At 40.0% G+C, this 12,726-nt stretch overlaps 1 protein-coding gene across 3 annotated transcripts in view; it reads left to right on the top strand.

Annotated features, from left to right (window-relative positions):
• ST3GAL3 (ST3 beta-galactoside alpha-2,3-sialyltransferase 3) overlaps window positions 1-12,726 on the top strand; it is a 164,644-nt gene that overhangs the window by 57,582 nt on the left and 94,336 nt on the right. For all 3 annotated transcript variants that reach the window (XM_032192630.1, XM_032192629.1, XM_032192628.1), the window contains one exon: window positions 4,174-4,266. In XM_032192630.1, coding sequence (XP_032048521.1) covers window positions 4,174-4,266 — 93 coding nt within the window. The remainder of the gene's footprint in view (window positions 1-4,173; window positions 4,267-12,726) is intronic.

The following is a 12,726-nucleotide window of genomic DNA, read 5'->3' as shown; positions in this document are numbered from 1 at the left end:
ACGTTCTGTGTGCAAGAGTAACCAGTCCTCAAAGATGATCTCAAATAAATGAACTTTTCCAATTTTTACAATTCACAATTTAAAATCCATGCAGAAGGCCAAGAGGCAAAAAGTCTCCTAAACTAGATTCTGAATATTTAATTATGTGAGCTTAGTTGTGCACTTTTTTTAGTGGTCCAAACACTGAGTTTTTAATGCTTCCTTTTTTAAATGAACTTAAATTCCAGTCCCGTGAGGATGACACGCTGTCCCTGGTCAAGGCATGATGAAGGAATTAACCATGGTGACACTTTCATGTTTGAGATTAAAAGATGACACGCATCTGCCAAATTCATGCAGAAGGAAAAATCTTGTTTCTTTTTCTAATCCTCTGAAAGCAGCTGGATTTTTAACTTATCCAAATTGTGAAATTTTGTGAAGATTGATGGCTACATAACAGCGTAGAGAAGCACAGAAAATCTTAAGGAGGAATTCAGGATGTGTACTGGTCTCATAGGAGAAAAGTTAAGAGAAAAAAAAAAAGCAAGAGTGCAGTTTCTTTTCACTGGAAATCAGCCAGTTGCTTTCCTTTAACTTCATCCTCATGCAGGCACTTGTTTAAAAATCGCAGATGTTTACAGTTACTGACTATGAATTGTTTCCTTCATTCATTCTTGAGCAATGTAGTTTCTTACTGTTTTACTTTCCCCTGCACAAAGTCTGAGCAAAATGTAAGGATCCATGGTGTCATCTGACTACATCCTTTCTGCTATCTCCACTAGCTCTTTAATCTTTAACCACCTTCGCCCTATGTTTTTGCTGTAACTAGCAGCGTGAGAATCCAGAGTTGGAACTGATGTGCTTGGACTTAGAAGATGCAGAGAAGATTTACACCTTGGTTCTGTAACTGCCATGATAGCCCTGGCCGGCTTACCCCAGTAACCTCCTGTGTCATCAGGATCTCCTTTGATTCCAGGCACAGTAACAGAGCTAGTGAGATAAGGCTGTTCACTAGTAAAGCACTAAGAAAGTAACATAGTTTGGTTTGGTGCATAGTTCTTGACCCACCCCCTGCAAGGAGAAATCAGGATTCTAAAACAAAAATTGAGCCAATGCTCTTGAATGCTGTGCACCCTGTTTTGCTAATTTGTTAAGCTTCTTTTGCAGAATGTACTCCTAGTAATGCTATTTCTTCTATTGGGAAATAAGAAGTGTAATCACAAAAGTAGCAACAGATGCAGCAGTGTAATAGGTACACAGTGTAATAGGTACAGCATCATCAAATATGAAATAGGTGCTTATTCATACATTTTAGTTCTGAATACTAGTTTTGTTACAGAGCTGTGTACCTACTAACAAACACTGATTTGTTTGATGTGTAGTTCTCTACCTTATACCTCCAGTGTTAGCCTCCCAGTACAAGACGCTTCATGCAAGATGTTTTGCAGACTAATTTGTAGAAGAGCAATCTCTGTGAGATCAATGAATCTTGCAGGGGGAAAAAAAAAAACACACAACCACAAGACAAGTTAATACATCTAAAATGATGTCAGCTTGGATGGCTTTATGAGGTAGCAGAAGGGTAGACATCAAGGCAGCCTTACTCTAACCATTTAACTTTGAGTTGTATGCTAATACAGGGTTATCGTTACAAGCATGTTGGCAATGACAGCGTGGCCTCAACGTATAATCTGAAGAAATCAAACAAAATGTGTCCCTACATGGATTTAAAATATAGAGTGCCCATTTCTAGTTTTCTGTAGCCTGCTGGCTTAATAAGTGGCTAGAAGAAAGGAGATGAACAAACGTTGAGTGATACGAGATGGCAGCTACAATTGGCTTACGAGAATTGTTCTGCCTCTGGCAGTCTGGCTCATGAACTTCATCACATCCAAGAAATGTCAGCAGCTCTGCCCCTCGGGCTCCAGCAGCTCCGAGTATCTTTGTGGGTTTTGTAACTGACAGCTCCGGCATCAGTATGCTGCGCTGACCGGCCCTTCTGTGCGAAGCAAATGCACGAGGTTGTCAGCCCACTGTTCTTTTGCAGAAACGCCATGATGGGCATCTGAGTGACATTTTAATTTGATAATGAAAGCGCCATTAAATCAGAGAAGAGAAAAATGCCTGTGCTTGTGGCACAAGATATTCTGTGTGACCACTGAGGTCATTTGAGCAAAGCCTGCCATTCAAATGGTTATACAAGTTTGCCAGCAATGACTCACTACCGTGGTGGCTACAGATAAATTCCGGTTGCTTTGTGCTTGTTTTTGAAGATTTTGGTATTAGGGAGCTCTGTATTTTTCCCTAAGCCAGAAAAATCCAGTAACACTTATATTTGTTTGATAGAGATTAAAATTTCCCCCACTTCTTCACACCTGAAATGCTGGCATGCTGCAGCAAGCAGTGAGCTATACACCACTTCGTCCCTTTGGACTGTGTTAGAAGGGAATATATTTTAGCACCATTAAAGCATTCTGTTTTGTCAACAACAGACCTTTCCTTCCTTGTGCCTATTTATAAAGAGATCTTGACTGGAGTCCAAACACAAATCATTCAGTGCAAGTCCTAGATAAGGAATTGTGATAGTAAAAGATCAAATGTTTTGATCAAAATTGTGGGAAAACTGTGGCAGAATTAGAGTTGGGCTGATGTTACCTTAACTTTCTTCATGTGGTTTTTATCTACAAAGGAAATACTTACAGTAACTTTTCATTTTGTCTAGCTTATGTCCTTTTTCAGGTGTCGAAGACTTGGACTGTTTCCACTGAATAAAACTATATTCTTTAAGAACCATTGATTTTGGAAATTTTGTAGAATATGTACCTAATTTTAAAATGAACTTTGCATCTCCTGATTATCCAGTTGGAGCTGGCTGTGATCTCCTGGGAAGTGGTCCTAGTACCAGTGCAAGGGGAGTTACTGCCGGTTCAGCACAGAACTGCTGACATTCAAATACAGAACATCCCTGGTTGGGGTTTTGTTTGTAGCACTGCTCATGATCCCTCCAGGATCCCATTTTCAGTTCAGGAGTTCAGCTTTGTATCGCTCACTTGAAACGCCCTGAATCCATGCCATTACCTCCAGCAGCAGTTTGCAACCCAACTGATGTTGGTGATGCATAGAAAAGAAAACACTGTTGTGATAATATTGGGCTCTTCAAAATGGTTTTTGTGGATCTATTTTGTGGATCTGTAGTGGTGTCTTCATTTGACATTTGTTATTGACCTGTAGGAAAAAAACCTTCGTTACGTGCCTACCATTATCAAAATAGTGCTGTACATACAGAATTATTGACCTGCCCTCAGTAGTAGTTAACGCTTGCAACCTCCACTGATTATTGAACATGTAACTGTAAATGCTTTTTTGTGGTGGGAGTATTAATAATTCTCATGCTGTGACCGACATTAAGATATATAATGTTATCTCAAAAGCCTAAGCGAGTTAACCTTTGCTATGTTTTCTGTGAAATGGTGAATATAAAAATTCTGCAGGTGGTAAATGGGAACATGAGCAAAATTAAATGATACTTTTCCAGGTCACTCAGTAGGTCTATGGTAAAAATATGTACTTGACTTAAGTATCTTTCCTTGAGTTGCTAAATGCTAAACAGATGTTGTTTCTGTGCTAAAGTTAAGTGGAAGAAAAAATATATATCTGAATTTGGCCCTGGAATTGCTAGCCAAACTCAATTATTAGACACATCTCAACGGAACAGCAGCAATGTTGTCTGTCCCAAATGCTGAATGCATCCCTTGATGATAGCCTGTCAGAACTGCTGAGCAATTTGTTTCAAATGTTTGAAAGGTATCTTACAAATAGTACTTCTCTATAATTCTAACTTTGATCGTACTCTAGAAAAATAGCCAAAGCAAACTGCTGGTTATGCTTTCTCCCTTTTGAAAAGCTGAAGTCTAAAAAGGTGTCTTAATATGTTTTTTCTATAAGCTTTACCTTCCTAGGTACGAAAATGTTTCAAAAAAAATAGTGGTTTACTGGTATTTCACCTATCTTTAACTCTCTCCTTTGTTGTTTGTTCCCCTGTGGTGCTATATTGCAACAAATGAATACCCTTCTGTGTTGGCCATTATTCCTCGTAGCTGTTATTGAGAAAAGTTGTAAGAAAAAAATGACTTGGATGATTGCAAAAGCCAGTTCATAGCAGGAGAGTCCTGACTCTGTCCTTATTTTTTACAGGCCTCCAGAATTGGCATCAAGGTATGCAAATTTCTCTGAGGGAGTGTGCAAGCCTGGTTATGCGTCAGCACTCATGACTGTCATCTTCCCAAAGTAAGTAATTACTTTACCTTTTTTTTTCCCCAAGTAAATTCATCTTGGTTCACAGGCTAGTTATCTCCATTTAAAGGTTTCAGCTGTCTGAGAATTTGGTAACAATGTGATGGATTATTTCTATGGATAAACTAATTACTGCAAAAATACTTATCTCGTTTTCATTTTAAATTTGGCTTCAAGAAGAGGGTTTCTTTGCCTGCTAAAACCCAAAATTCTATTTTTCTCCCTCGGTAGCTACTTACAGATTACTGTTAGTCACCTTCTCACAAGCAGCTAACTGTGTTAAACTAATGTCATGTAAAGAGGGAGTACCTTTTCTCTAGTCTAACTAGGTGTTTGTTTTCTTGTTCATGCATTGAAAAATTATAGTTCTACAGACATCATCTTGCTGGGGTTTCGTGTTCAGTTGCTTCTCCTAAAGCTTATTAAGGTCTGCAGTTTTTTTTCTAGGATGTCCTTCAATTCCTTATTAATAGCATTCAATGTCAGAATTATCATTATTTTATGTAGGATTGGTGTAAGGATGGCTGACCTCTAGTTGTGCAAAGAATTCTCTTCTGAAACTTCTCTCATACTCAAAAAACTATACAAAGCTAACAGTACCAAGCCAGGTATCATAATTTATTTAGAACTCTTAAATGTAAATCATCTTGCCTGCATGATTTCTTTTATTTTAGCTTATGTTTTCAGTTGCTTATGTCATTAGTAAAAAACATGATCTCTCAAGGTGACATTTTTCAGGCTTGGTCTTTTCCATAAAATGTTGGGGGGGGGGGTTGTTTTGTTTTTGTTTTGTTTTATTTGGATAAAGTTGGTTTGGCTGTTTTCAAGTATGAATAAAATGAATAAATGTTTTCCCATTCTAAAGGTTCCTGACTTTTTAGTGCAATTTAAAATGTAAATATGCAAAATATGATGCAAATAGTTGAGATAGAATAAATATTTTTCAGAGGATGTAACTCTTCTTAGTAAGTGCTTCTTTAATGGTGAAAATGTGACTTCTGACTTTACCAAGCATGAGTATGCACTAGATAGATTAAAGAGCAGTGCCCTAGAGATTTCAAAATGTGGTTGCTGGTAAGGAAAGCCTGAATGGAGTTATTTCCACAAGATTATTTCCTCAGTCAATCGGTTCTCATTCTCGCAGTGCTTGATGTCATCATCAATAATCCAAGCTGGAAAAAATCCTAGGTTAAGTGTGCAGATGATACGTTTATTGGAGAGTACTCAATAAATGGTTGGGTACTTCTAGAGAACAATCTGGATTGCCTGATTTTTTTAAGTGGCCACAGTCCAATGAAATATATTTTAAGACTTCCAAATATGAAACAAGACATCTGGGAGGAACAAATGCAGATTATACCTTTAAGATAGAAAAACTTCTTGGAAGCAGACAGAGAAAAAGCTTCATGTAGTCTCAGCAAAGTGTCATAGCTGAAGTGCTGTTCTGGGGTCACATGGACATGCGTAAGATGAGAAATTTTGCTTGTCTTTCACACTGATCAACCAAAAACAAACTGAAAAACAAACAAACAAAAAGACCCACACAACCCAAATCTTCCCGAGCACTGTGTCCAGTTTCAGTGGTGAAAGTCTGAGATGGGAGGGGAAAGAAGAGGCTGAACGAAAGCCACAAAAACAAACAAGGACTGGCTTAAACAGTAAAGTAAACAAGGCTCCTTAGAAATAAGTCATGTTTCTGCAGCAGGAGACATATCCAAATGAGGAGAATAGGAAAGAGCATTAACTTTGGCAAGTTAAATATACACCGTAGTAAGGTAGGCCAAAAAAATGTTGAGGAACAACTTTAGAAAGGCATGAAAAATAATAAAACTTTTTGTCTAACTGTCAAAAGTGGAAAGCCTGCCAGAGATCCTGATGGGCTGATAGATGATCATAATACTACATGTGCTAATGGAAGGTAAAGCCACAGCAGAGAAGTTATTTGCATTGCTATTCACTGCAGAGTGGTTCCCATGTGGAGACCTCCTTTGTGGGGAGCTAACTGGGGGAAGCTGTCAGGAGGGTGACATTTTGGAGCAAATCAGCACAATAAATTGCTAGGAAAAGTTCTCACTTTGTGAAGAACTCAGAGATGAAGTTGCTGAGTTACACATGGTTGTGTATAATCATTGCTTAAATTGGCCTTAGAGGGGAAGAATGAAAAGCAGTAAACGTGTCAGGCTTTTAAAGAGGGGCTCACGGAGTGTTTGGGAAACTGGAAACTATTAGAGAGCCTGGTTTCTATATTAGGCACCTTGGTAGAAACTATAAAAAAACGAATAGAGTTGGTGTTAACAAGGATAAAGGCGATAATAGAGAGGAGTCAAGTTGTCTTCTGTAGCAGGAAGTCTGGGCTTGTAAATGTGCTCATGTCGTGTGAACGACTGGATGAGCATTTGGTGAAGGTGATTTAACTAACACAACGTGTCTGGATTTCTTTTTTAAAAAACAAAACACCTCTTGGGGTTTCCAAGACTGTTAGGAGATTAAACTGGTGTAACCCTGTAGTGATTAGGTAGTGACTTGGTAACGACAGGAAATGGTATGGAAAAAAACAGAAGGTTGGACAATACAGCAGTGTCACTCACAGTCCTCTGCAGAACGTGTGCTAGGATCTGTGGTGTTCCAAGAGCTCGTAAAATATCTGGAATGGGGGATGAATTATAAACACTGACACATTTTTCCAGGTTGCAAGACCAAAAGCTGACTGAGGAACTGTCAGAGGGACCTGACAGCACAAAGTGATGGGACAAGGGAAGAGCAGGCCAGGTTCAGTTCTGAGAGATGGCAGGCAGTGTTTATTGAGAAGATTGTTCTGATGGCATATACCCAATGATGTACTCAGTTATGCCTTGCAAATTGGGAAAGAGAAATTGGAATTCCTGTGGATGGTTCTGTGACTTCTTGACTGACCAGTGGTGGCTAAAAGAGGGAACATATCAAAAGAGAAATGTAAAAAAAAATAGAATGCTATCCCACCGTGTGTCTCATGCCTTATACCTACCTCTGTGTTCAACAGTGGATGTGATTCTCTTCAACTAATTTTGAAACAGATCCAGAAGAATTCAATATATGTGGTGGTAATAAAGAATAAACAAGAACGCAGAGCTATTTCCGTGCTCAGAAAGATTGAATGGACTTAGACTTTGCAGTTTGAGGTAGAGATATCAGAGGGCAGAAGAGATTGATAACTGCGTGTAAAGCAGTGGAAATGAAAATTTAGTGTACCAGGTTTAAAATAAATGAAGGGAAATAATATTTCATGCTATTTGCAGTTATTTTTCTCCTGAGGATGAGTTTCATAGATGACAAAAGATATAACAACAAAAAAAACCTGACAATCAGGTTCTAATGACTTGGTTTTTGGTGTTTTTTTATTTTGTCTTGGTTTGTTTGTTTTTTGTTTTTTTTTTTTTTTTTCTTTGTTTGTTTGTTTGTTTTTAGTGTGGCTTAAAGACAGGTGGGCATAGCTTCATAGAAACAAATTGCAGTCTGACTCGGGACATCCCTTGCCCACCAAGAGGAGTGGATGCAGGATCTCAGTGTTGCATCTCCGTTAGGAGCTGGCCAGCTGGGCTGCCTCTGGTGCTCACTGCAGCCGGAGGAGTTCTGCTGCGAGACCTCGGTTATCTCATTTTTCATGTTCCAGAACAATCTAATTCTGCCTCTTAAAAGCCGACTAACAGTAGACAGTGACTCAAAGTGCCTGCAGTAAGGTTGCTGGTTTCTCAAAGAAACAAAGAAAATGGCAAGCGGCTTTGGTAAAATCATATCAGTAGGGCTTTGTTCAGTGAATTCAACTATTTTTAGTAGATCTGAGGTCACCTACGAGTCTGGAGTTAATGCTGTGACCTTTGTGTGGAAGGCACTAACTTGTGTTTGTGTTAGCACTGCAGTCTCCTGCCTGTCTGGCCTTGCTGTGGAAACGATGCTGCCTGTGTACAGTTATTTCTTCTTCTATGCCATGTTCTTTATTGAATGAGAAAAAAGACCTCTGCCCACAGTTTGTGGCTGCCGTGCCAGCCTGGGACAGTTCAGCTACTGACGATTTTCCAACCACAGACTCTTGTAAGCTGGCAGCTAACACCAGAAATTCGAGGAGTTGGTAAATACAGAGGGCATGAAGCCTGCAGACTCGTGAATTACTGTTTGTAAGAGAATATGGGGAAGAAATATTAAAGAGAGAGAGTCTGAAAGGACTTCAGATTATGGGGGAAGAGAAAGTCTGATATATATATATATAGAAATTACAGGTGTTGTGACCAAAATAGTGAATTTATGTAAGACTATTTCTTAGTGTCAAGAATATGGTTATAAACAGCTCTTTCTAGTGACTTGGTGCTAATAAAAATAATCTTATATACATGAATTTTAAACTCCTTTAAGTCAGCTCATAAACAAAATAAGTTTCACTTATTTGGTTATTTTGCTGTAAACTTTCTTCTGACTAGCAATTGACAGTTCACATTCACAAAATTCACATTTTTCTTTTTTTAGGGTTCATTTTAAATACAGCAGCCCACTCTCCACTCTGAGGAAAGCCAGCTCTCACGTAATCTCTTGTGGTTTTATATTTTCATGCTGAATCATTGCTTTGTACATGAAGTTCAAAATGTTTTAAACTTTCATAGCAATGGGGAATGCATGACGTGGGTATACTCCAGATAAAGACGTTTCAGTGACTTTCTCTCATCATTTGTCATTTGTCTTTATTTTTCTGATGCTTAGGTCTCCCTTGATGTTACAGGTCTTGCCTCCTGTGCTTTCCTCCACTTACACAGGCCAGGTGTGTAATGGCCAGCACAGCTCCAGAATGCCTTTCTCCATCACGTACAGAGACTCCTGTACTTTTGATATCTGAGCTCAGCAAAATTTTCTTTGCCATCGCTGTCCTGCAGATATAGGATATGAAGCTTTTATTCTTAAGAATGTGTTTTGTTTTGTTTTGTTTTGTTTTGTTCCTAATGAGAATAATTCTGATAAGGCTTGGAGTTTCAGGTAGAACTGGAGCTTTAGCAAGGACTTCATTGTGGATTGGGATGATTTCAAGATGTGATTCCCTCATCCCAAACACTTCCCATATCTCCTTCTTGGAACCTGTGCTGCTTATAACAAGCACACAGGAACACCTTTCCAATTTATGCTCTCCTGCTTTGTTACTTAGATATTCAGGGAAGAAAAAAAAAAGCAACAGCATGGGCTTGTGCTCAAGTGACAGGGCAGGAGCTCCGTGCTCAGAGGCTGCCAGGAAGGTGACTGCTGTTTCGTTTTTGATTAACTATTTAAGAAGTGCAGAGGAAGCCAAAGGATGGCAGCTTCATGTGGTTCTGGAGAGCTCACTGAAGAACCAGACTGGGTAATTAGTTTACCACTGAGAATTGCTAGGGAATTGCTATTTTAAAGTGTTCCCTGACTGCAGCACGACCTGCCTTCTGTGTAGATTGTGATCTCTTTGGGTGCAGTGGGTAGTAGTACTCTTCTATATGTATATAAAATATAATATATATTTATATGTGTATATATTTATTTTTTTTTCAATGCATAGGGGCAGGGGCATGTTGATGGAGGTATGTTTTCTCCTGGTAAGTGCTGAACACCCTAAGCTTCCCTCGGTTCCTTAGTGACCTCCACTCTCAGGAGCTCAGGACTCCAGGACGGGAGGAATGGGAGGCTGTGGCGGTGCCCAGGGGCACTGAGCAGTCGGCGTTTCGCACCTCTCCAGCCCGTGTCCTGCTACGCGCCTGCCTCCTGACCCTCCTGAGCCGGAGCATGCCACGTGCCTGCCTTCGCCCCCTTGCTCCATCTTTTGTAAAAACCCTGGCTAAACAAGCGTGCGAGCCAAAGCATGCACATGGCGTTGTGCTCATCAAAGCGCCTCTGATGTCGAGGAGGCACCTCGCCTCCCCACCCAGGTCCCCGTGACTTTTCCCGTAACACATCCTCGTCTGCCGCACCGCCCTCGTTGCACTGCTTTTACCCTTCTCCTTGTGATGAAATACTGCCTTTTTTTCCCTGTACATTTCGATTCTCTCACTTTTTTATGTTTTGTGCGTTGCGTATTATATCCAGTTTGAAGACACAGAGGGTGATTTTTTAAAACATACATTAACGTAGATTTTGAGTGACAGAATTGGGTCAGGGGATACATCAGGTCCTAATGTATGTTCCTTTGCTAATTCCTGTGTTTGTTTTATTGCCAAGCACTCATTTGAGAAGCTCAAATCTCTCATACTTCTGCTTAAAGGTGAAAAGTATGTTATCTCACCAAATGTGCCGTCTCAGCTGACTGTGCTTTAGTGAACGTGCAGCACAGTCTTTTAGAAGATGTTTGCTTTTAATGTTCAAGCTAGGATTGTTGTCTGAGCTGTTGTAGCTATTTATAACCATGGAAATGGGATTGTCCTTCACAATGCACCGGCTGCTTCAGTCGGTTCCACCTGCACAGGCTTCAGGAGGAGGCAGGCATTAACTGGCAGCATTTGATAACTGATGTACAGGGTGTTGAAAACTGGAACAGGTGATAAGCAAAGCTGAGGTTAGAGAGTGTGGTCAGATAACTCATTTCTCTTTGATAGTTTTCTTTGATTCCCTGCATTCATTGTTGTTGTAGAGAGCAACGATTGTAAAGCCAGAGATGAGCAGACGAGGCTGTGCAAACAGAACTTCAGCGCTAGCTCCGAAATTCATTGCCAGGTGGTGTTCTGCGTACCCTTTCTGTCTTGGCTTTGTTAGCTTAAGGAGTTCATGCTGTCTGTCCCTTGTGCTGCTCCCCTACCTGAGCTAGCATAAACACCTGCAGACAGTGCAATAAACTGGATAAGTAACATAATCCCCATGTCCGAACGTTAGTTTTCCCTCCCCCATCCATCGACTCCTTTTGCGCAAGCTTATTTTTAATCCAGATGAGTTCACTGATCGCGTTTATGGAATTACCAAATCACTGTACAAGCCCAGCCAAGGGTGCAGCATGGGTACGCCGAGCTGAGGTGATGGGACTACAAAAACCCCTTCAGCCACCTGGGCAGGAAGCAGGTGTCTGGTTTCACCTTCGGTTCGTGCAGGGTGTTTGTGTTAATCCCATGTTGACTGTTTTCATTTTCAAAAAATGTGCAGAGTACATGCAATTCCTATGTGCTCATCATGACGGTAGATTCCATGCAAGATCTATTTTTGGAGCCGAAATCTTTCATGCTTAACCTCTCTCAAGATTAATGATAAATGTGTGCAAGTCCATGTGATGTGCAGGCTTCATGCCCAAGAAGTTTGTCTTCAGGATCCTTTCCATGACTTCTGAATTAAGTGAGATTGTTAGGTGAAAGCTCTGATACGGGCATGTAGACCTTGGGGTGCGTGTGCCTTTTCTTTTTTCCTTCGGAAGAGGTGTAAGAGCATCTTTGTTCTCACCTCGGTATGAGTACACACTGCATCTTATGCCAGAGTGGGAACAGGATTTTTTTCTCTTCTGCCCCTCCTCCCCCAAATACTATAGTTATTTTGAAATTCTGAACTTTAACCAAAACAAACAAACAAAAAAACGGGGGGTGAGGGGGTGATTACAGCTTTGCAGATGTACAAATAAATAGCTGTATTTGTGTGAACATGCATGATTGTAATAGGAGCAATAAATTTAACGCGTGCCCCCAAATGAGCATATTTTATTGTGCATGTGTTTGGGCTCTGTTGCTGTGGCCCATCTGCTCCAAAGCTATACTAATAAGTATATTTAGCTTTCAGGAAAAATCTTGCAGCAAAGATTGTTTGAGGATCTGAGTGCATTTGCGTCTATTTCAATGCTTTCTTCTCTTCTCAGTGATCGACATAGTGCTTTTAGTTCAGAGAAATTTTATGTAAAATATATTAACAGTATATGATTAAAATGAAAATATCAGCATGAAAGTTGAATTCTGTATGTAGATATTGCCATGTTGTGGTGTTGGTTTTATGTGTTTTTTTTTTTTATATATATGTATGCATGTCTTGCCTTCTTTTCTTTTACTCATAAATCCCTTTAGAAAAGCTTTTTGAGTGTTTTTCATGTCATTAAAATTCTGATATCTGCCTTCTGAAGGTTCATCATTATTGGTCCACCCCGTCATCTTCCCTGAGCCTCAGGAAGTTTCCTGGTGTCTTTGAGGCTCTGCACATCACCAGTGGTTTTTCCTTGATGTAAAAATTGAGCAGCTTCCCTCAGAGTTTTTCCTGAATTGTGTTGTGGAGTGGATAATAGTTTGTTCTCCCTACTGGTGGTTTTAATCAAGTTCCCTATTTGGGGATAGATTTCAAACCAATTTATTTTCTTCTACCTTTTCCCCCTCCCCTTTTGCTGTCACACTTTGTTCAATTATTGAAATGTTTCAGGAGCATCAGGGCATGCAAATGCTGTCACCCAGCCAATGTACACTGGCTAAGAGTACGGATGAAAAGCAAGCCTAATTTATGCAAGATTATTAGGCT

This window comes from Aythya fuligula, chromosome 8 (genome assembly GCF_009819795.1).
Source record: "Aythya fuligula isolate bAytFul2 chromosome 8, bAytFul2.pri, whole genome shotgun sequence".
Taxonomy (NCBI): domain Eukaryota; kingdom Metazoa; phylum Chordata; class Aves; order Anseriformes; family Anatidae; genus Aythya; species Aythya fuligula.
The sequence above is the reverse complement of the archived record's forward strand: the minus strand, read 5'-3'. Positions and strand labels throughout refer to the sequence as shown.